This window comes from Lagopus leucura, unplaced genomic scaffold, assembly GCF_019238085.1.
Source record: "Lagopus leucura isolate 7727_CA_CO unplaced genomic scaffold, USGS_WTPT01 Super-Scaffold_100004, whole genome shotgun sequence".
NCBI lineage: Eukaryota > Metazoa > Chordata > Aves > Galliformes > Phasianidae > Lagopus > Lagopus leucura.
Window position 1 is genome coordinate 67633458 of NW_024962264.1, and position 22597 is coordinate 67656054.

General features: G+C 49.3%; 1 protein-coding gene across 3 annotated transcripts in view; it reads left to right on the forward strand.

Moving 5' to 3' along the window:
• Positions 1–22597, forward strand: part of PTPRA (protein tyrosine phosphatase receptor type A) — a 95757-nt gene that overhangs the window by 61913 nt on the left and 11247 nt on the right. For all 3 annotated transcript variants that reach the window (XM_042870903.1, XM_042870902.1, XM_042870904.1), the window contains 6 exons: positions 11906–11984; positions 12380–12748; positions 15334–15351; positions 18229–18313; positions 19219–19292; positions 20970–21106. In XM_042870903.1, coding sequence (XP_042726837.1) covers positions 11906–11984; positions 12380–12748; positions 15334–15351; positions 18229–18313; positions 19219–19292; positions 20970–21106 — 762 coding nt within the window. The remainder of the gene's footprint in view (positions 1–11905; positions 11985–12379; positions 12749–15333; positions 15352–18228; positions 18314–19218; positions 19293–20969; positions 21107–22597) is intronic.

Sequence of the window (22597 nt, forward strand, 5' to 3'; positions counted from 1 at the left end):
CCCCCCCCCCCCCCCCTCCAAACACATTGATCCAATTTGAAAAGCCAGGGCTTAAAAGTGCAGATGTTTGGTGTGACAGAGACGTGGCAACTTCCTGGCAAGAGAGATGACTTTGCTGCTGGTGAGTTCCTTGGGGCTAATCTGGGGTGAGAGGAGTTAAAGCATCCTTAAAGAAGCTCACCCGAAACTTTCCTTCCTTCTGTGCACTAAAACAGCTTTCACAGCTGCTCCTTATCCCTGTGGCCATCCCTTGGTGTCCCCAGGGCAGGACCAGCAATGGGATGTGACCTGGCCCATGGTTCCATTGGAGTTGGCTGCTGGCAGTCCTTCATGCCCAAAGAGAGCAGTGGGGAGATGGTGGGGCTTCATTCTGTCTGGAGTCACATCTGGTAGCACTCAGAAGCACTGAGGATGCGAGGTGGGATGGTTTGCTTGCAGCATGGTTGACTGCTTTATTTTTTAACTCATTAATTTTAATCTCAGCCCACGCCACCGAGGATCACAAGTCAGGGGTGCTGCTGATGTTCGTTGCTTGACTCTGAATAAACATCTGCCATTTGTAACTGGTTCCTCCGGCTCCTGTTGGAGCACTCAACACCTGAAATGCCTCTGAGAGCATCACGTGGAGACTGCAAGCGCTGCTCCCTTCCTGCAGCACATCACACATAGGGCAGAGTGTGCTTTTGGGACCGAAGTGTCTTTGCTGCCAGTCCAGTCAGTGCATGGCTGCTCTGGTTTGCCATCAGCCTGCTCTCACTTCATCTTGTGGGCTGATTTTGGAGCGCTTACTCTCATGCTGCATGCTGGCAGCTCCTGCAGAGTGCTGGCTGTGATGTGAGGCTTTGCTTGCAGCACTGCAGCCTTTGGGCACCTTGGATCTGAATTCTCTTGTTCAGCTCACATGATACTTGAGAGGGAGGGAAGGTGGCACCACCTATACCAGAGCCTGCAAATCTGCCTCTGCTGTATCACATGCTCAACAAGATACAGAATCGTTTGAGTTGGAAGGGACCCTTGCAGGCCATCTGGTCCCACTCCCTGCAACGAACAGGGATACCCACAGCTCCATCAGTGCTCACAGCTCCATCCAGCCTGACCTTGGGTGTCTGCAGGGATGGGGCACCCACTGCCTATCTGGGCAACCTGTGCCACTGCTTCACTACTATGCGTAGGACTCCATTTTCAATCCATGTGCAAAATGACATCTCAGAATGACATCTCTTGCTTCCATCCCAGCTGAGGTACCCTTTCCTGCCTTTGGTTGTAGCACCATTTGCAGAGGGTCTTCAAATAATCACTCCTCTTCCTCTGCACCTGCTCCATGCGGGCACAGGGAGGTTTGAGGTGCAGTATAGGTTGGCAAACCAAGCACTGAGATAAAGAATCTGGAATTTAGAATCATAAGATCATCAATGGATTGGGTTGGGAGGGACCTTAAAGCCCATGCAGTTCCAGCCCATGCCAAGGGCAGGCACACCTGCCAGCTGGATCAGGCTGCCCATGGCCCCATCCAACCTGGCCCTGAGCACCTCCAGGGATGGGGCATCTTCAGTGCCAGGACCTCACTGCCCTCTGAGTAAAGAATTTCCCCCTAACATCTGTAAATCTCTCCTCTCTTAGTTTAACACCATTACCTCTTTTCCCATCATTGCACCCTCTGTCAGTGAGTCCATTCCCATCTCCCCAGACTCGCTCTGCCAGCCAGGATACCAAACCAGTGCATTGTGCATCCTCCATTTGGTTCAGATTGGAGGCAGGTTTGCCCCTGGTTGTTTTCGGGCTGCGTTTTGCGAGGTCAAAATGAGATGAATTTGTTTGGCTTTGCCACCGAGCAGACAAATACAACACTGGGCTTCATCAACAGGGTTTGTCTTGTGTTCACAAAGCAACAAGCAGCTGGACAGAGAGCCAGCTCTGTTCTGTGTGAGCTCCTGTACCATTTTACGCCTGGCTAGGGGAATCTCTCATTTAATGGCAAGACTGAGGAGCCTTCTGTGTATTATGCTGCTAGCAAGGGGGTGGTGGGAAGGGGTGTTTGTGTGGGAGTGCTGCTTTTCAAAGCCTTTTCAAAAGGCTGAGACAGGGGACACTTTCAAAGATGGGGATGTCTCTGGTGCTGTCCGTGGCCATTGTATAGAAATAGAAATAAGGTGGGTGGAATTCTCTGTCAGCCCAGATAGGCCTCAGCGAGTTAAATTGAGCAGCGTCGCGATGGTCCAGCTGGAATTGTGTGTTTGCAGGGGGGGATGCTTTTATACAAGAGTTGGGTGCTGCAGGTTTGCCTTTATTGCTTGCTAATACGGAGTGTTTGAGCTCTGCTGTAGATTCTTCATGTTTGTTGGAATATCAGTAAAGTAGAAGTGACGTGAGGTGATATTTAATGCCTGGTCAGGAAGATGGTGTTTATTGGCAGAAGGGAATGGGCCATAACAGCTGAGTTCCAGCATTACCTTCTCTCTGTTGTCTCTTTCATACGCACCCAGGCTGCTGTCATCAAGGAAACCTGAAATTCTCTGCTGGTGCTTTTGCACACAAAATGGCCAGAGATGCTGTGAATCCACGGCGGAATGAAATATCTCTGATCCTGGTGCAAATTAAACCTCTGAAAATCTCAAAGAAACCATTTCTTTCAGCCACCCCATCAGTATCAATGGCTGCCCCTGCATCAGGCACTGGGGCACCATTTTGGGCTGAGAATTGCCCCAGTGAAGGACAGGGAGATGTTTTGTCCTGAGTGTGATGCGATGGCCATTGCTGCAGGAGGGAATCACCAATCTGACAATGTGCTGGCTTTCACCCTGGGTTTTTTCCAAAGCAGATTGGGTTGCAGGCTCAACCTCTCTCCTTTGTATTGGGAAAGGGACCTCAGGCTTCTCCTGGAGCTCCATCTAGAGGGGAGGAAGATGGGCCCATCCTGGTGGCCTCCCTCAGGTGTCCTCAAGGAGCCTTCCCATTGCTCTGGTGTTTCTTTTCCTTCCTTTGTGTTCATAGTGGAGCTGTGTGGAGTTGGACCGGTGATCCTTGCAGGTCCCTTCCAGCTCTGTCATTCTGTGACTCTACAAACTCATACAACAGAGCTGTAGTTACACCACAGACACAGTTCCTCCTGCACCAGTGAAGGGGATTTCTCTACTGGCCCCACAGGTGCAGCCGTCACCACTGAGGATGTAGAAACCACACCGTGCTCTGTGGTTTCTTGTGGGTTTGATGACAAAAGACAATTGGTTGTGGTTTGGGCTGGGGATTTCCTGGCGAAACAGGTCGGAGATGACGTTCCTGTCATGATGCTCCTGCAACACAGAGCACTTTGCCCATGCAAAGCTAAAGGGAAAGCCGTGGAGTTGTTGCACAGAACTGAGTGCACAACGCAGCCTGGCTGTCAAGGTAGAAACGATCTCACAAAACATTTCAGCTCCAGCTTGCCCAATCTGCGTTCACAGGATCACAGGGGTTGGAAAGGATCTCAGGAGATCGTTGAGTCTCACCCCCTGCTAAAGTGATGTATAATAGGTTGCACAGGTCAGCATCCAGCCAGGTCTTGAGTATCTCCACAGAAGGAGACTCCCCATCCTCTCTGGACAGCCTGTTCCAGTGCTCCGTCACCCTGACTGTAAAGAAGTTCTTCCACACGTCAGTACAGAACTTCCTGTGTTCAAGTTTTAGGCCATTGCTCCTTGTCCTATCACTGCACAGCACCAAGAAGAGCCTGGCCTCATCCATTTGCCTCCCACTTCCCTTTACATCTTTATAAACATTTACCAGATCTCCTCTCAGTCTTTTCCTCATGCTGAACAGACCCAGGCCACTCAACCTTTACTCATATGGGAGATGCTCCAGGTCTCTCATCATCTCGGTGGCCCTGCTCTGTACTCCTTCAAGGAGATCCCTGTCTTTTTGGAACTGAGGAGCCCAGAACTGGGCACAGGATCTAAATGTGGCCTCACCAGGACAGAGCAGAGGGGGAGGATCACCTCCCTCGCCCTGCTGCCCAAGTTCTTTGTAATGCACCCCACGATGCCATTGGCCTTCTTGGCCACCAGGGCACACTGCTAGCTTATGGCCAACCTGTTGCTCACCAGGACTCCCAGGTCCCTCTCTGCAGAGCTCCTTTTCAGCAGGTCATCCCCCAGCCCGTACTTATGGATGCAGTTATTCTTCCTTGGATGCAAGACCCTACACTTGCTCTTGTTGAACCTTACTAGGTTCCCCCCTCCCCAACTCTCCAGTCTGTCCAGATCTCATTGAATGGTAGCACAGCCTTCTGGTGTGTCTTGCCACTCCTTCCAGCTTTGTATCCTCAGCAAACTTGGATGTACTCTGTGCCTTCATCAAAGTTGTTGATGAAGATGTTGGACAAGACTTGACCCAGCACTAGCCCTTGGGGAACACTGCTTGTTACAGCCTCCAGCCAGACTCTGCACTGCTGATGAGCACCCTCTGAGCTCTGCCAGTCAGCTGGTTTTCCATCCACCTCACCATTCACTCATCTATTCCACATTTTCTAAGTTTCGTAACAAGGATGCTGTGGGAGATGGTGTCAAACGCCTTGCTGAAGTCAAGGTGCACAACATCTACTGCTCTCACCCCATTGATGGGGGGGAGAGCAGCCATTGATGACATCCAGCCATTGATGACATCATTGAAGGCTATCAGGGTGGTCAAGCATGATTTCCTCTTGGTGAATCCATGTTGACTACTCCTGGTAACCTTCTTCTCTTCCAATTGCTTGGAGAGGGAGTTGGATTCCTTCTCTTCTTAGCCATGGGATGGTTTTGCTTGGGTTGTGCCCATTTTCTGCTGGTCAGTGTTCCCCACCGTGCCCCGAACACTTTGAAGGCTGCTGTGGAAGTCTTCACAGGCAGTGCTGCAGTCGTGTTGCTGGGGAGATTAAAATACAGTGTGAATCGTGAAGAACGTGGCTCAAAGTGAACCACCCCATTGGGCCATTATGTAGTCACTAAGGACAAGAAACTGCATTTTCTTTTAGGTTCTGCTTCAGTATCCCCAAGGACTGACGACTCTTTGTCTGATCGCAAAGCCATCGTGCCCAACAGCTGTCCTGAAAAACAGGAAAAATACAAAAAAGAAACGCGCATTTTCTTCTTCCACGATCTGATTGTTTCTCTGCCCTTCACCCGGTGAAATGCTGTGCATAGCTGCTGGCTATTAGCATCTTCTGCAACAGGAGAAGGACATCCTCTGCTCCAGGGGATGCGTGGCAGTAACCATGGAAATGCGCCGAGGCTTTTGTCTGAGCAGTGCCTCTTCAGATCAGCCCCACTTATCCCAAAGTAACAGCCTTTCTTGGCTGCCTTTTTGTTTCAGAGCGTGATCATGGGTCTGCATAACCCTGTGATGCGCCCAGCACCGTGGTGGGGCTCTGAACCCTTCAGCATGGCTTCCTTCTGGACCAGAACACGTGGAAAGAAAAACACCCGCGTGGAAATAGAGCCACCGGAGGCAAAACAGGAGTTTGGTCGTTGTTCAGGAGCGTGGGCTGAGGAGAGGAAATATTTGGGAGACGGATCTGTTTTTATAGCTGTAGCTTCTATATCATTATTTTTTCTAACGAACCATTTCCCAAGCCTTTTCAGACAATATTTTTGCAAGAGCAGAAGACTTCTGCATAAGCCTGCTGGCCGCAGCATCCTGGTAGTGCGGGCATTGCTGGGCATTCTGGAGCACCCGCTCTTTTCCCTTCATCTCATCCCACTCCTTCCACGCTCGTTGGCTCCATGCTGCAGATTCTTCCTCTGCGATGCTTCTAGTTGTATAATGTGGAAGATTTGGGCTTTCTCAAGTGTTGTCTGCACACAGATGATTCCGGGCTGTGACCGTAAGGCTCTCCTCAAATTGCTCCGCGTGCAGATGTGCTGATCCAGGAGTTGGAAATGGATTGAAATGGCTTCCAAAGGACATGAGAAAAGCTTTGCTTCCAGGAGGAACGTGTCAGAGGGACCGTCGGGACATCCCTCCTCCTAGGACTGCCTTTTGCACGTTTGCTTGCGCTGCTCTTACCTGCGCTCCCCCTAATTGACGGTAATTTGGCTAATTGCTCACAAAAGCAGATGTTCTCTCTGTGGTCGCATCAGAACGGCTTACAGTGCGCTGCAGACACGAGCGCACAGCATTAAAAGCCTAATTCCTGTAAACAAGTCTGTTGGAGGGTTAGAAACGACGCCTCCAGCTGCACCAGATTCATTGAGGTTGGAATGACCACTGAGAACACCAAGCCCAACCACTGACCCATCACCACCACGCTGCTGAACCCCGTCACTCCAAATTCAAGCATTTCTTTTTTGCTTTAAGGCGGCAGTCACTCTTTTGCAGCTCTGTCGAGCCGTTCTCCTCGCACTTGCTGTGTGCTCTGCTAACCCACTTGTAGGTTGAGCTGGAAATGCTCACATCCAGCAGCATTGCAGATTCTCAGCTCGGATTCTTGGAGCCTTCAGCACAAGATGTGCTTCCAGCGCTTTTGGCAGTCCCGTACAGCAGCGAAGGAGGGAGGTGTTTTCAGCTCCAGTTCACCTCGTTTGCAAACTTCCTAATGTGAGAGGCTGTGGGCTGGGAATGCATCCCTGCACCGCGCTTGGGCTATCTCTACGTCTGTCCTCTTGCAAATAAGGGCATAATATATGCAACGCAATGCAAATGTATGTAAAGAATAAGGTCTGCTCTGCTGAGTCTTGCATGTAACCAGAAGGAAAACAAGCCAAATTGTTTAAAACTTCCCCAAAAGCTTGCTGGACAGGCAGCACCTCAGTGCTGAGCAACATGTTGCTTTGTGGCGTTCGTCTTCACCGTGCTCGCCATTGTCACATCGCTCACAGGGAGCCATTTGAGCACTGGAGTACACCCTAATTAGCAGTTTCATAATCAGTGATCTCGGCTACACCACAAGTGTTACTGTGGCAACAGGGCTGAACCGTTGAGCGGTGCAGAACCACCGCAGGTATATCAGGATTGGGCTTTGGCAGGGGCTGCTCCCCGCTCCGGCTCCTCGCCGTCGTCCCGGCCGCGCTCAGGGTAAGCACAAAGCGCCGCGTCGCCGAGCGGTGCTAAGCTGGCAGCTCAGCGTCCAGGAGGAGATCTTAAAGCTCTCGTGGGAACGATCCCCTCCAACACCGTTGTGTGAAGGAGGATGCTGTGCCTGCGGCTGCCCAGCGCTCGATCAGCTTGCAGCGTAGCTCAGATCCGTGCAGCGTTTGCCTTCGGTTGTTTTATTTCGGTGTTTTCTTGTTTTCCCTCCCCATGCACTGCGTGCTCGCTCTCCGAAATGTATCATAATGGCTGTGCTTCATCCTGGCTCCCAAACCAAAAGCAATTGGTCCGGTTTGACAATCAGCAGCGAGATGAGACGCATCTTCCTATTGCTTTCTCTCTATTACAAATGCTGCCTGGAACAAAGGAGAAACCTTAAAATATGATCTTTAAAACGGTAAACAGTCCGGTGAAATTTGAGTTCTTTATTCCAGTTTTTGGAGAATCAAGCTGGGGTCACGCAGCCCCACTCCTGCCTGTAAGGATGTGCTCTTTGCTTTCCAGTCCTCCATCTCCATCTCCGACAGCTCTCTTCCATCCCATGTTTCCCATTTTTCTCCATGTTTTACCTTTTCTCAGCTTTAAGACTCCCCTGTCCTGTGGTTCCCTCTTCTTGTGGCCAGGAAGGCCAACGGCATCCTGTCTTGTGGCAGCAGTAGTGCAGGCAGCAGGAGCAGGAGGGGTGCATCCTGCTGCACTGACACAGGCGAGGCTGCACCTCGAGTGCTGCTCTCAGTGTTGGTCCCCTTGCTATAGGCTATTCATTTGGGGAGTTAAAAAGCCCATTTGTGAGGCTGTGCAGCAGTAGGTGAGGCTGAGACTTGGAGATTTGCACTTTGTAGCAGCAGAAGAGCCTTTTAGCATCACTCTGACAGCACAAAGGCTTTCTGCACCCCAGAAAACCAGGTGGGATTGGGGTCCCTAATTACCCCTTCTATGCACATTCATTGAGATTGCTGTGTCTTGCTTTGAAAGAACACTCCGTTGTAGTGAATGGAGAGTGGGAATTTAGGATGTGGAGATCCATGGAAGGTTGGGCAGGTGCTGGATGATGCAGAAAGCAAAGCCCTGAGCTCATCCTTCTCAGCATTGGTACCGCTGCTCCAGGGAAAGCAGGGCAGAAAGACCCCCTTTAGGGGGTGGGGGGAAGAAAGGAAGAAAAGAGAAGAAAGGAAGGGAGGGAGGGAAGGAGGGAGCGAGGGAGGAGGGAAGGAAGGAGGGAAGGAAGGAGGGAGGGAAGGAAGGAGGGAAGGAGGGAAGGAAGGAGGGAAGGAGGGAAGGAAGGAAGGAAGGAAGGAAGGAAGGAAGGAAGGAAGGAAGGAGGAAGAAAGGAAGAACGAACAAGTGTGTTTTAAGGGTAAATAGTCGCTGTGATTCATCTTTTCTGTTCAAGAGTGGAAAAGCAGAGGGTGGGGTGAGGGAATAATGCTCAGTGACACATCAAAGCCTTCACTCCAGCTTTGGGGAGGCATGCAGAGGATTAGTCACCCCGTGGTAGCACAGCACCACGAGCAGCAGCTCCTGTCCCGCGATGGCCAACTCTGCTGTAACACAGCCTGCTGCAAAGCCAGAAGTTGGGGATGACGGGAATCGGTGCTGCGAAAGCACTCTGCAGTCGGACCAGCCTGATCCCAGCGGGCCAACCCAGAGCTCTCCTCCTCCCTTTGTCAGCTTTCTCTGCTTTGCAAAAGGATGGAGTGAGATGGCAGACATTGCACGGGGCTGGAGGGAGAGGCCAGACGGCGCACAAACCCGCTGCTCCAGCAATGTAAAGGAGCAGCAGGAGGGGACAGGGAGCGGAGGGAGCGGCAAGATTGTCTTCCAGCACAGCTGAGCTATTCTCATGGCTCTCTGCCACCCTTTCCTTTTGCACTTGCTCTTGTCTAACCCTACTGGGAGCTGCTTCGCCGAGCTCAGCACAAACCACCACCACTTGTTACATTGCAAAGCTCCTGCTGCCTTTTTTATCTTCTCCCCCTCCCGCTGCCGATCGCCTGAACGAGATCTCCTTGTTTTCACAATCCTGCAGCCCAAACCCAACCTTCCTCCAATCCCGGGGCACAAAACCCCTCCTGCTTTTCTGGGAGCACCTCCAGCCAACCCTTCTGCTCGCCGATAGTTCCCCATTCCCAGCAAACCCAGCTCCTCCTTGGCAGAGCCCGAGACATGACGTCAGGGTGTTTTTCTGCAGCGCTCACAGGATGCCGCAGCCGGCCAAGAGCTGTGTTTATGTTGATAACATTACAAGTATTTCCTCCCTGTTTCCGAATCAGCAGGGAGGGAGCAGAGGGGGGAGGGGGGGAAGGGAGGCTCGAGTTGCTCCAGCGTTGGGGTAGGGCTCTGGAGGCCCTTTTTTTGTCATGTTAGGAACTGGGCACGGCGAACCGCTGGCATTTGTTTGGGCTGCCCTGGGGGATTGGGAGGATGCAGAGAGCAGAGGCTGGGGCAGAGCTGGCCCTGCCATGGGGATTTTGTACTTGCTTTCTCCTCCAGATCCATTTTTACAGTGATAAAACAGCTGATGGCCAGGAACAGGAGCAGCTCCAGGGGTTTTGTTTGATGAGCTGGTGATGCCCTAGGGGCTGCTTGGGCTCCTTTTGCTTTTCATATTCACAGCCTTGTCATAAAGCCTTAAAAACTGTTAGAATCATCAAATCATAGAATGGTTTGAGTTGGAAGGGACCTTTAAAGGCCATCTGGTCCCACTCCCTGCAGTGATCAAGGACACCCACAGCTCCATCAGTGCTCAGAGCCCTGTCCTGCATTACCTCCAGGGATGGGGCACCCACCACCTCTCTGCTTAGAGCTTACCCAGGCCTACCTGCATTTTGCTTTCTTTATAAAACCAGGCCAAAGCTCAGCAAAATGCAATTATTTGGTGCCATTTCCCCCTCACACGATGCTGGGGGCTGGAGGGGCAGGCAGTACCTCACTGCTGATGTCTCTTCACTCAGCAGAGCATCACCCATCTTGTCTTTTCCGGGCTTTTCCAGCGAGAGCCATGGGCTGGTCCAGGAATCACAGAATTGTTAAGGTTGGAAAAGAGCTCTGCAGTGCCCAACCCATCCCCACCACATCCCTCAGTGCCACATCTCCATGGTTCATTAACACCTCCAGGGATGGGGACTCTTCCACTTCCCTTTGCAGCCTTTGCCAACTGCCTGACCACTCATTGGGAAAAGAAATGTTTCCTAATATCCAGCCTTTCCTCCCAGCCTGTCCCTGTCTGCCTCCAGGAAGCAGGAGATGGCACAGATTGCCATTCATGGGGATTCTCACCAACAAGAGCCAGCTCACATCATTCAAACTCTTAACAAGGGTTTGGAAGTGATTAAGATGTGTTTCTCCAAGAATGGGTTCACTGTGGGATGTGCAGAGCCCATGTGAATCATAGAATCACTGAATGACCTGGGTTGAAAAGGACTGCAGTGATCATTTAGTCCAACCCCCTGCTGTGTGCAGGGTCACCAACCAGCAGACCAGGCTGCCCAGAGCCACATCCAGCCTGGCCTTGAATGCCTGCAGGGATGGGGCATCCACAGCCTCCTTGGGCAACCTGTTCCAGTGCCTCACCACCTCTGTGTGAAAAACTTCCTCCTAATATCCAACCTAAACCTCCCCTGTCTCAGTTTAAAACCACCCCCCCTTGTCTTATCACTATCCACCCTCGTGAACAGCCATTCCCCTTCCTGTTCATACGTTCCCTTCAAGTATTGGAAGGCCATAATGAGGTCTCCTCAGAGCCTTCCCTTCCCCAAGCTAAGCAAGAACCCCTCCTCCCTGTGCAGTGTGGGCATAGGATGAGCTGCATCCTGGGTCTAACAACAAGGAACCCCGTGCTGCCAGCAATGTTCTCCACTGATCACTTCCATTTTTGCCATGTCTTCGTTAGGAGGGAGGCGAAGAATGTAGGCGGGTGGTGCTGGTGGGAGGATGCTGCTGGTGGGGCTGCATCTTTCATGACATCAGCCTTGTCCCCTTGCCCAGAATTTGGGATGGGTCTCAAGTGAAGCATATTTGAATCGATACGACGAGAGCAAACAAGGCAGGGTGAATGAAAGAGGAAGGAGGGATTGCAGGAATGAAGCCCTTTCTGGAAGGGCTGTTTCAGGGGCTTGCAAGCTTGGGGCTGGATGATGATATCTGACCTCATACTTTTGATTGCCTCTGGATCCATACCTGTTTCAGAGCAGATAACCATACCCGTTTCTTAGGAGCTTTTTGGAAGGAAGAAACAAGCAACAAACGCCGTTAAAAAACTTTGAGCATGCATTTAAAAGGGCTGAGGGAGAAAGGTTGGGGATTGTTCTGGGAAAAAAAACAATTTTACTGATGTCATCATCCTGTAATTTAATTTTTCAGGACGCTTCCTGGGAAGAAATGCACGGCACAATGCATGCACAGCACAGGCAGAGCTTGCAGATTGCTTTGGGTTATTCTCTGTAGGATGGCTGTTTGGGGCTTTGAATTAGGCTTCCCCAAATCCAGAATAACCTACAAACCTCCACCATGTGCTTGAGTGCAATGTGAAAAAGGGGATGTGGGTGTCCTGGAGATGGGTGATGGGGGGAGGTGAGCCAACCTCCCCTCTTTTGTGCCTTTAGGATCACAGCTCCTTGCTGTGTATTGCATTTAGGTTTCATCATGGCACTCTGACGTGTGCACTGTTACATCAACTCCCTGCTGATTTCCTTCTCCAGGTGGGGATGTATGAACATCCAGATAAATCCTTCCATCCACGTGCATACAGTGACTACATCCACACGCTCACTCGTCCCTTCCAGCTTTACACAGCAGCATCCCCAGTGTGAATTAGTTTGGGATAACAGTTCAAATAAGTGGTTTTTTTTGCTCTTTTTCTCAGGTCAACATGGATCTATGGTTCTTTGTCCTTTTGCTTGGAAGTGGCCTGATCAGCGTAGGTGCTAACAATGTCACAACAGGTAAACCTTGCTTATTGTCTCCTCTCTTCTGCCCCTGAATCCTCTTCAGGATGGAAGGAGGAAATGCTCTTGTTCTTGTGACTCACCCCTTCTGTTAGTTGTGCTGCAAGGTTGGCAAACTGCAGGTGCTCATAGATGGGACCTGCAGGTTTTTCCCATGGCAAACATCGATCCTCTCTTACAGGGGCACTATTTCTTATTCCTTCCCTACATCACAGTATGTGAGCTGCTTTTGTAAGACTGGCATCACCGTGCTGTGCAAAGTGCTCTCTCTCCTAGACTTGAGATGTGTTGGTTGTTTTTCTGCTTGTAGTTACAGCAGCACAAATCTATAGCATATAAATCCTCCAGAAAAGTAACTTACGGATTCTCCTTTGTGCTCCTCATCCTCACAGAGCCACCCACAACAGTGCCCACCTCCACCAGGATCCCCACCAAAGCTCCTACAGCAATTCCTGATGGTGGGACGACGCTGAGAGTGAGCAGCCTCACCGTTAGCTCTCCGATGACCACTTCTACCCCGGCGTCGGAGCCTCCTACAACCACAGCCACCAGCATCTCCCCCAATACCACCACTGCCAGCCTCAATGCCTCCACTCCAGGGGCATCAGTGCCCACCTCTGCCTCTGTGGCCATCTCTCTGCCACCCAGCGTGACACCGTCTGCCCCGCACACTGCACTGCCCAGCACAGAAGCGGAGACGACCGAGAGGAACGTCAGCGCGACGGTGACGACGCAAGAGACCTCTTCTGCATCCCACAACGGTAGGTGCCGTGCTCATAGGATCACAGAATCACAGAGCTGTAGGAGTTGGAGGCACCTCTGGAGTTGTCACATTCCAACCTACCCCAAAAAACAGGTTCTGCACAGCAGGTTGCTCAGGAAGGCAGCCAGGCAGGTTTTGAGTATCACTAGAGAAGAGCCCAGCACCTCTCTGGGCAGTTTGTGCCAAGGCTCTGTCACTGTCAAAGTCAAGAAGTTCTTTCTCGTGCTCAGATGGAACTTCTCGGGTTCCAGTTTGTTCCCATTGCCCCTTGTCCTGTCTCAGAGCACCACCAAAAAGAGCCTGGCCCCATCCAATTGGCACACCTCTGTTTGTCCAGGCTGCCCTAACTGTGGGCATGTTTCATGGAATAGAATCATGGAATCATTAAGGATGGAAAAGACTGCTAAGATCCCCAAGTCCAACCCCATCCCCACCATGCCCATAACCACGTCCCTCAGTGCCACATCTCCACGGTCCTTGAACACCTCCAGCAATGGTGGCCCCACCACCTCCCTGGGCAGCTGTGCCACTGCCTGACTGCTCTTTCCGAGAAGAAATGTTTCCTAACATCCAGCCTCTTCATCTTCTCTTGTTTTGCTGAGCAAATAGGAACGAGAAGACACTTTGGGGCAAGTTCCATGGTAGTGTGTAACAATATGATACGCTGAAGTGAGTAAGTGCAAAAAGATCCATCCTCTCCTTAGTTCAAACAAGGGAAAAAAACAGTCCCAGAACCACAGAATTGTAGGGGTTGGAAGGGACCTCCAGAAATCATCAAGTCCAACCCCCTGCCAAAGCAGGTTCCCTACAGCAGGTCGCACAGGTAGGCATCCAGGCAGGTCTTGAACATCTCCAGAGAAGGAGACTCCACCACCTCCCTGGGCAGCCTGTTCCAGTCTACAGAGAGCAGCCTGTAGAAGAGAAGGCTTCAGGAAGACCTCCTTGGGGCCTTTTAGAATGTAAAGGGAGTTGATAAAAAAGATGGAGAGTGACTGTACACTTTTTGCACCGTTTTGTGATTCTGTGATTCTGATTCTGAAAGCTGCAGTTTCTTGCCAAGATGTTGGGTGTACCTGACTGTACAATCTCATTCCACTTCTGTCACAGATGAATTTCATTGCCTTTTGTAGTTTCTTGGAACCACAAAACAGGGCTGGCACCCAGACTCCAGGTGCTGGCTGTAAAGTTGGTCCTCAACAGGTTTGTGTAAGCAATAGTAATAAATGACTTTGGGATGTTGATCAGCTACAGAGCTTGGGTTATTCGTACTGCTGCTCCACAAAGCAGTTATTTGCACTTTGACACCAGCCATGGGCTCGAGGCATGCTTTTTAGCACTGCACATGGACAGACACAAGAAAGCAGTCCCTGTCATGACAGATTTAAGGCTTAGACTAGATATCACAGAATCACAGAATGGCCAGGGTTGGAAGGGACCTCAAGGATCAGCAATCTCCAACCCCTCTGCCACATGCAGGGTCTCCAAACTCATTTAATACCAGCCCAGGCTGCCCAGGACCCCATCCACCCTGGCCTTGAACACCTCCAGGGATGGACAGGGCATCCACAGCCTCTCTGGGCAGCTGTTCCAGCACCTCACCACTCTTTCTGTCAAGAACTTCCCCCCGACATCCAACAGCTCCTAGAGAGCTGCCATCGATCAGGCTGTTCCATGCACTGAATGTCTCAATTTTGCATTTCCCAGCAGATCCAACAACGCCTCTGTTAGCAGTTTTTATCCCTTACCTTGGGCTGCTTTAATCTTTCAAGGATCTGGATGAACAGATGTCCATATGGTCACCCTGCTGTCGTTGCCCTCTTGGCACATCGCAGAGGTGACTGCCAGGCATGTGGAGTTTGGGGTGATCTAAGCTCCTCTGTACATCTGTGTGCTGAGTGCACCCTTTTCCTTTGGGCATTTCTGGGAACTGCAGCCTGGTGAGTCTGCCATCACGTTGTCTTTGCTGTTGGCATTGAGATTGAGGCTGAAGGACGTTCACGGCCCACAGAACACTGCTGAACTCATCCAGTTTGCTCCTCAGCCCCAAGCCCTCCACAGTTTTTGTGACTTGGTTACTCCTTGTGCACTGCAGCGAGTTGGCCATGGAATCAGCAAGGCTTCTCTCTTGCTGTCAGTCCCTAAAACAAATGCCCAAGCTGATTCTTGCTTTATTTCAAGTGATTTGTCAAAGAGCAAAATTAGTTTTAGGGCTGCCTTTTCCATTCATCTTAATGGGAAATTTGGAAAGCAGTCATCAGAGCATTAAGTGCTGCTCAGGAGATGGAAAAGGAGAAAAATAGGAAATGCTTCTCCCAGTGGCTCACAGACCAAAAAGTAAAGTCATAAATTTTCAGGTTTCTCCTTCTAATCAGCAAAGCTACAAATGTGCATTTTATACCTTTTTTCTTACGACTGAGGGAAAGCTGAAATGCATTTCCATATCATGGCTTCGGGAGCAGATATTTTAATAAAAAGATTTGCAAGGAGACGGTGACAGTTACTACATTTGTTGCTATTTCAGTCTTTGATCCTCACTTAGGAAAATGTTGGTTGCTAAGAGACCTCTGTTTTCTTTTTCTGCAGGTAACTCTGACAGAAGAGGTAAGAGATTTGTATTTCATTACTCTTTATTCAAGCCCTAAGTAAAGGCATTTTCAGAAGCGTTCTGCTATTAGACAGCTCTCCTTATCACCCGCTTTCAAAATGGCTTTTACAAAGCATATCGAGCTCTTTAGAAGAGGCATATTGATATGTTAATAAGAGTTGGGCTCCTGCTTTTCAAAAATAAACAATTCAGCACCAATTTGTACCTATCCTCTGAGATAGGAGGAGTTCCTGCTGCACTCACTGAGTGTATCAGCACTGCCTTCTGCAGGGCTGGATGAAAAGGTTACAAGCTGCTCAAGAAACGTCCTTCTCCTTTTTTTGCTTATGAATTGTCTTTATTGACCGTGACTTGCCCTGTTTGATCAGGACCCGTTCTGCAAATGATGTGAATACTTATCATTCTCATTAATTTTGCTGGCAAGAAGTAGCAGAAATCCATTTCTGGTAATATAATAGCACTTACACTCATTTTTCCATCTCTGATTCAATGACTGAATTCTGAGAACCAGCGTTGCTAACAGAGTATTTGCAATTACTCATTGCTTTAGCAGCAGAGGAGCCAACAGACCAACAGCAGGGCAGCCTGTTTGCTTTCTTTGTGTTTTCATCATGGTCCTGATGGCGTTGCAGCTTTGCACACTACATGGCACTCCAACTCACTCTGCTTCTTCCTGAAGTCATGTGGAAATTGGTGCTTTGTCACTGTCTTTCACAGCAACACCAAACTCTTGTGTTGTCTGCAAGTCCTTCCCCATCCCTTTTTAGCCTTGTAGGAGCTCATAGGATCTTGGTCTTATAGGACATCTGTAAGCTGTACTTGTGCTACAGCTGATACGGTGTGATCCATTGCAGAGAGAAAGGGAGAAACTAACCATGGAGTCCTTGGCAGGCTCTTTAAAAGGCACTGCCTGCTTGGGAGCAAAGCTGCACGGGTATTTAACACTTTACTTGTTCCAGAAATGATGCTTTCAGTGCCGTGTGATGGGGCTGTGATATGGTTTGCACATACACACCGGTCCTACAGAATGAGAACAGATGGCTGGGTTTGCCATTAGGTAAAAATCCCCTCTGATTTTCTGGTATCTTGGTTGGAATTTAGATTCAGAAGTGACCAGGATATCCTCTGCTTTGAGCCCTGTGCAGCTGTCCTTGAAACATCGCACAGAACTGAGGTTTTGGTGCAGGAGCTCAGATCCCAATGAACTGTCCTGCCTTGGCCATGATAGAGATAGGCACAGATCAGTGGGAACTTCTTTAACTTACTGCTTTGCTTCAATGAAAATGGAGCCTGCTCATGCCAAGCTCAATGACTTATCCCAAACTGCAGTGTCTGTTATGGCTTCTTCTTATTTTGCTTCCCAAGTGCTACTGGGAAGGGGATCCACCAAGAAACCAAACGGAGGCTTTGTCATGAATCTGGTTCTGTGGGCTCTTGATGAATCATGGAATCATTAAGGTTGAAAAAGACTTCTAAGATCATCAAGTCCAGCCCCAATCCATCCCCACCTTAACCATAAACATGTCCCTCAACACCATATCTCCACTGTTCATGAATACCTCCAGGGACAGTGATTCCACCACTTCCCCGTGCCAACGCATCAGCACCCTTTCTGAGAAGAAACGTTTCCTTATATCCAAGCTGACTTTCCCCTGATGCAACTTAAGGCCATTATCTCTCATCCTTGCCATGTACCTGCACCTCATCCAACCAACGGTGTGTCTGGGAAGCCTGGCAGGCATCGAGCAGGGCTTTACAGCAAGAGGGTTTGATAAATTCAACAACATGAACCACGAAGATGAGCCATGGCTGAGGGGAGGTGAGGGCTAGGAACAGTTACCGGGTATGCAGGAGACAGAAATGTGTTCAGATGAATTTCTTTTTCACTGCTGGGCTTTGGGGGGATGCAGATGGAAAGAACAAAGACAGGGAGAGGTGGGTTTTTTATTGTTTGCAACAGTAGGTCTCCACCTTCACATCATTGTGCATAAGTCAGATCTTTTGTTCAGAATCACTTTTCTAGAGCTTCCAGATTGAGTGAGCTGATGGAAAATGAAAATACCCCTCTCTGGCTCTGCTGCTGCCCATATTTTTCTGGAAATATGCCCTTTAGGGCTGTTTTCCTATCTGTTAGTGTGGCTTGTCTTCCAGCTGCCTCTGGGTGATGAGCTTGCTCCAAGCACTGCTGCTCTGACCCCAGGGGCAGGTAACAAATAGCTGGCAGCAAACCTCAGCCCTGGGCTGAACACAATTGGAGTCAGGGCGTAGCATGGAAACATTGCCTGGGCACGAAGCTGGAAGAAAAATCATGGCTATCTTAAACAATATGGGATCTGTATGGTCCTACAAAGGCCATCGTTTTCACCTATTGTAATATAAGGATTCTCACTGAGCTCTTGGACGAATTTAGAAAGTTTATGTATGGGCCTTTATAGGGCACTTTTAATCCTGTTTTTGTTTTGTTTTTTTTTATTGTGGGGCACTTCTAATTGTGTCCCAATCGTGAAAACCCTGGTGTGGCCACTTCTCCCCCTCTCACAACTTTCTCAGCAGGAGTTTGCATCCATGATGCCACAGGGTTTCCCAGCAGAACTGCTCTTAGAAAAGATCAGGGTCCTGAGACTGGTGTTGACAGCTTTTAATCTAATCTCAGCACGCTCCCTTAGGTCAGGTATCCATCTTCACCAAACCACAGAATCGTTAAGGTGGGAGAAGCCCACTGAGATCATCCAGTCCAACCAGCCGTGACAAATGCAACCCTATGGAACAAGTGGGTTGTTTTAAAAGCAGGAACTGTAGAGGAATGGTTAAGTGATGGCACTGGGTGGGTTTGGATAGCCGTTGGTAACTGCACCTTTCTTTCTTTGTTGCAGATGAGACTCCAATTATCGCCGTGATGGTGGCCCTGTCCTCCCTCCTAGTCATAGTATTTATTATTATTGTGCTGTACATGTTAAGGTAAGAAGGGCTTTCATGCTGACTTATTTGACAAATGATGTATTAGATGGTTAGCTGAAGGACTGGCTGCTCTCTATCGAGAGCTTTTTGTTCTGCTTCCTAAGCTATGCAAGCCTGACACAGGCAATGTTATAAAAAGAAATCTGGAAGGATAATGAAAATTATATTTGGGGCTATTTAATAATTGTTGCTTATTCATTTCAGTATAAAGCTATTCCTTCTCTGTTCAGTTAGTGAAATGGTAACATTGAGAAGGATGGATTAGTCAAAGCCCTGCTTGTGCAGGTAAGAGCAGGCAAGGTCTCCTTCCAAGGCTCAGGTTGATGGATTGAGGAATCTGGTGAAGCTACACAGAATTCCCCAGCCATAAGATCTTCTGCATCATTCCTTCATTCCCATCACGATATCAAACATGACCTGATGCCCATGGACAGCCTTGGGTACTAAAGCTGCGTGCTGTGGGAGCAGGTTTGTCCCAGCAGAACCATGCAGGGCAGTGGGTGCTGCAGCTGTTTGGACACACAGGGCGATGCAGCAGCTGGAGCTGCAGCACAAGAGAGCCTTTCTAAGACAACATTTTAAAAATCCAAGCATCTGGGCTGCTCCAAATGATGCCTTCAATGAACCCAGCTCCTGAGCGCACGCCTGCTCAGCTGGAAGAGAGCGTTTATTCACCTGCAGTAAACATCTTAATTTACTCAATGTTTTGATGATTAAATAATTAAAAGGGGAAGAAAAAAAAAAAAAAAAGCAATTTCCTTAGCAATGGTGGAAAAATTCCCTTCGTCTCTTGGCTCGGGGCCCATCTCACAGCAGTGAAGCTGAGGAGGGTTTGCTATTCCAGAAGGTTACCTGGCATCTCGATGGCCAACTCCTGACTTTCTCCATGCCCTTTTCTTCTTCAGGTTCAAGAAATACAAGCAAGCAGGGAGTCACTCCAACTCCTTCCGCCTGCCCAACGGTCGGACAGATGATGCAGGTAAGGCATGACGTGGGAACAGAGGTACAGATGAATCACCACAGGATCATTAAGGTTGGAAAAGACCACCAAGATCATCAGCTCCAACCATCAACCCATCACCACCATGTTTACTAAACCACTTCCCTTGCAAAACATGCCATGTGCTTGCAAACCACGGCATGCCGAGCATTCTTCAGAGTGGACCATTCATCCATTATTAATGGATTATTTGACTTGTTTGTTTTCTTTCCATTTGTAATCATACAAAATTATGTTAAATCATCAGAAAACAGAGCTCTGTAGAAGCTCCAGGAGCCCCTGAGCTCAGCACTGAGCCCAGTGCAGTGACAGCACCCAGCGAATCACTGCTGGATGATGCTGTTTTAATCTGTTCTGAACTCTCACTGTTTTCCATGATATTGACAAACCTAAACCAACAATTCTCTTCCTAACTTTAATTCCATCAACAAATGTTTTCCCTCAAGTGTTTTAATACATTGTGATGATCACTTCCAAAACTGAACTGCTGGCAGTTCCCCCTTTAAATTAGGATGACAGCTGAATAAAACTCTTGTGAAGTTCTTCACATTGACTGCAGGCACCAAATTAACATTGTGGAGATAAAGCTGGGAACACATCGTTTTTTCCTTATGAAAACCTTGAAAGATAGGCAGAATTTACAAGTGCAATTAAAAAGTCTTGTGCCAGCCTGCTGTAACGTGCTTATCTACTGTAGGAGTTGAAGAGGAACCTCAGTGTCTCAGGGGCAGTCTCAGTGATCCTTGTGGATTCCTTCCAACTCAGGATATTCTATGATTCTCTGAGTCAGACTCATTTCAGATCCTTTTTCTGAGCTTCTTCCGTATTAACCACACACATACAAGGGAGCACTAACTGAAAATCAGCAATGTTTTTTCATGCTGGCAGCTAAAACCTTCCCTGCCCAAGCTTTATATTGCTGTAAGCTAAGGTGTTAACTTCATAAACCCTCAGTTGTGTTGATATAACCCTCCTGTGGCCTTTCTTGGCTTCGCTGGCATTGCTCAGCAGAAACCAAACACAGCAGCTACCTTTACTGCATTCACCTGGGAGCTGTGGCATGGTCATTGTGCCAAACTTCCCATGTTAAGGAGGGAATTCAGAGTCTTCATAATCAAATGGTTTGGGTTGGAAGAGAACCTTAAAGCCCATATGGTTCTGATCCACTGCCAAGGGGAGACACCTTTCACTGACCGGGTGCCCAAAGCTTCATCCAACCTGGCCCTGAGGATCTCCAGGGATGGGGCACCCACAGCTCCTCTGGGCAGCAATGCCAGAGCCTCAGCTCCCTCACAGTGAAGAATTTCATCCTAATATCTCAGCTACATCTCCCTTGTTTTAGTTTAAAGCCATTACCCAATGTCCTGTTGCTGCAGACTCTGGTGTTCATCCCCCAGAACTGATGACTCGATCCTCATTTCAGCATCCTGGCTCTATAACAGGGCAGTGCTCAACTCCAGGCTGCTGATAGAGTCCCAAGTTATCACAGCACCCCCACATTTTCATGGACATCCCAAAGGAGGAGCAAATCACAGGAGTGGGGACAGCCGAGTGTCCCTAAACGCGGTGTGCCCGCAGTGTGGGAGCTCTGTGAGGATGGGTACTGGGCACAGAGGAGCATCTGGGGACAACTCTGACCCCTGGGTGTCATTGCAGAGCCCCAGAGCATGCCGCTGCTCGCCAGGTCCCCCAGCACCAACAGGAAATACCCACCTCTGCCCGTCGACAAGCTGGAGGAGGAGATCAACCGCCGCATGGCAGATGACAACAAGCTCTTCCGAGAAGAGTTCAACGTGAGTGTCTTTGCTTCTCCTCCTCTCCTGCAGCACGAGGGATGGGTGGGAGTAAGGAGGTTGTTTACTCCAGTTCATTCCAATGGACACCGCCGAGCCGGCACAGAGTGGCGTTCGTCTTTCAAAGCGACGCAGAGGTTCCTCTGTTACTCTGCAAAGCAGTGGGTGTTTATTGCAGGTTGGACGGTGGTTATCTGCAGCCATGGAGCAATTTCATGGCTGATGAGATGAAGAGGTTGATGGAGAGAGAATTGAAAAGCAGCTCTGTCTTCTTTCCCTTAAATTGCACAGCTCGAGCAGGATGCTATCTGTAAAGCTTATGACACACAACAGAAGAATTCTGGTCTCATTTTGTAGAACAGCAGAGACAAAACAGCTGGTACATCAAAGGCGAAGCCACTCGGAGATTTTTACATATTTATTGCAAAGCACACAAAGAGGTTTTCGCCTTTGTAACTGGTCCCTGGTATCTCTCTCTTGTTGCCTGTGTCCCACCCAGCTGCTCTCAGCTTTGCTAGCAAGCAGCACCATGGGGTTACATTCTTCTGTGTCCAGGAGGTCTTGGAATGGAAGAGCTCTGAAAGAGTTTCCCTGCCTGCTGGTTTCCTCCCAGATAGAGCCTTCCCTCCTCCTCCTCAGGGCTGTGACAGAAACACTGCCAACATGAATTGCTGGTAAAGCTGTGTCATGGTGTTGTGTCAAATGCAGAAACAGCCAAAACAAGAAATTGAAACAACTCTACTTAATGTGAATAAGCTGGTAGCTCTGAAACTGAATGATGACCACTTAGAGCACAACAGCTGGCCTTCAGCACTGATCAGTCTTGGCAATAATTCAGATATTGTCATTACCCCACAACACTTCATCATCTCTTCTGAGATGTCTGAAACTTGTTCCTGATGTTGCTGAGCTCTCTGACTTCTTGTGATGCTGAACCTGGTATGGTTTCATTTTGGCCGTGCAGAAATAGAAGTGATGAGGGAGGGGACACAGTTAACTACTGGCTGGAGTGTCATAGCATATTGCTTAGGAGCTGAACTAACTGGATTCCCCATCAGCTTAATTAATGAAAGAAAATCCACTGCTGGTCTGATTGCACTGCAGGTGCTGTCTGCAAATACATAAAACCTTAGGTGCAAGGTGTGATAAGCTGATATCAGGACTATGACAAGATTAAAACAGAAAACGCAGCCGACTTCCCCCAGCTGTCGCACAACTCGATACCCTGCGTGTCAGAGGAGGCTGTGAGCCCATGAAACCAAATCCACATGCTGAATAACAAGGGAAGCAATCACTTGGGTTATAAATCCTGGATCCTGGGTTGCATGTTGTCGTGCCAGCTGGAGGAAGCAGCACATGCCATCCTCCTGGCTATTACAGGGTCACGTTGCAAGTGATTCCAGCACCCCCATTTGGAGGTCCCTGATGCTGCTGGAAGGACAGCAGATCCCTACTGGGGGTGGGATGGTGCAGCTCTCTCCCAGCCCTGCA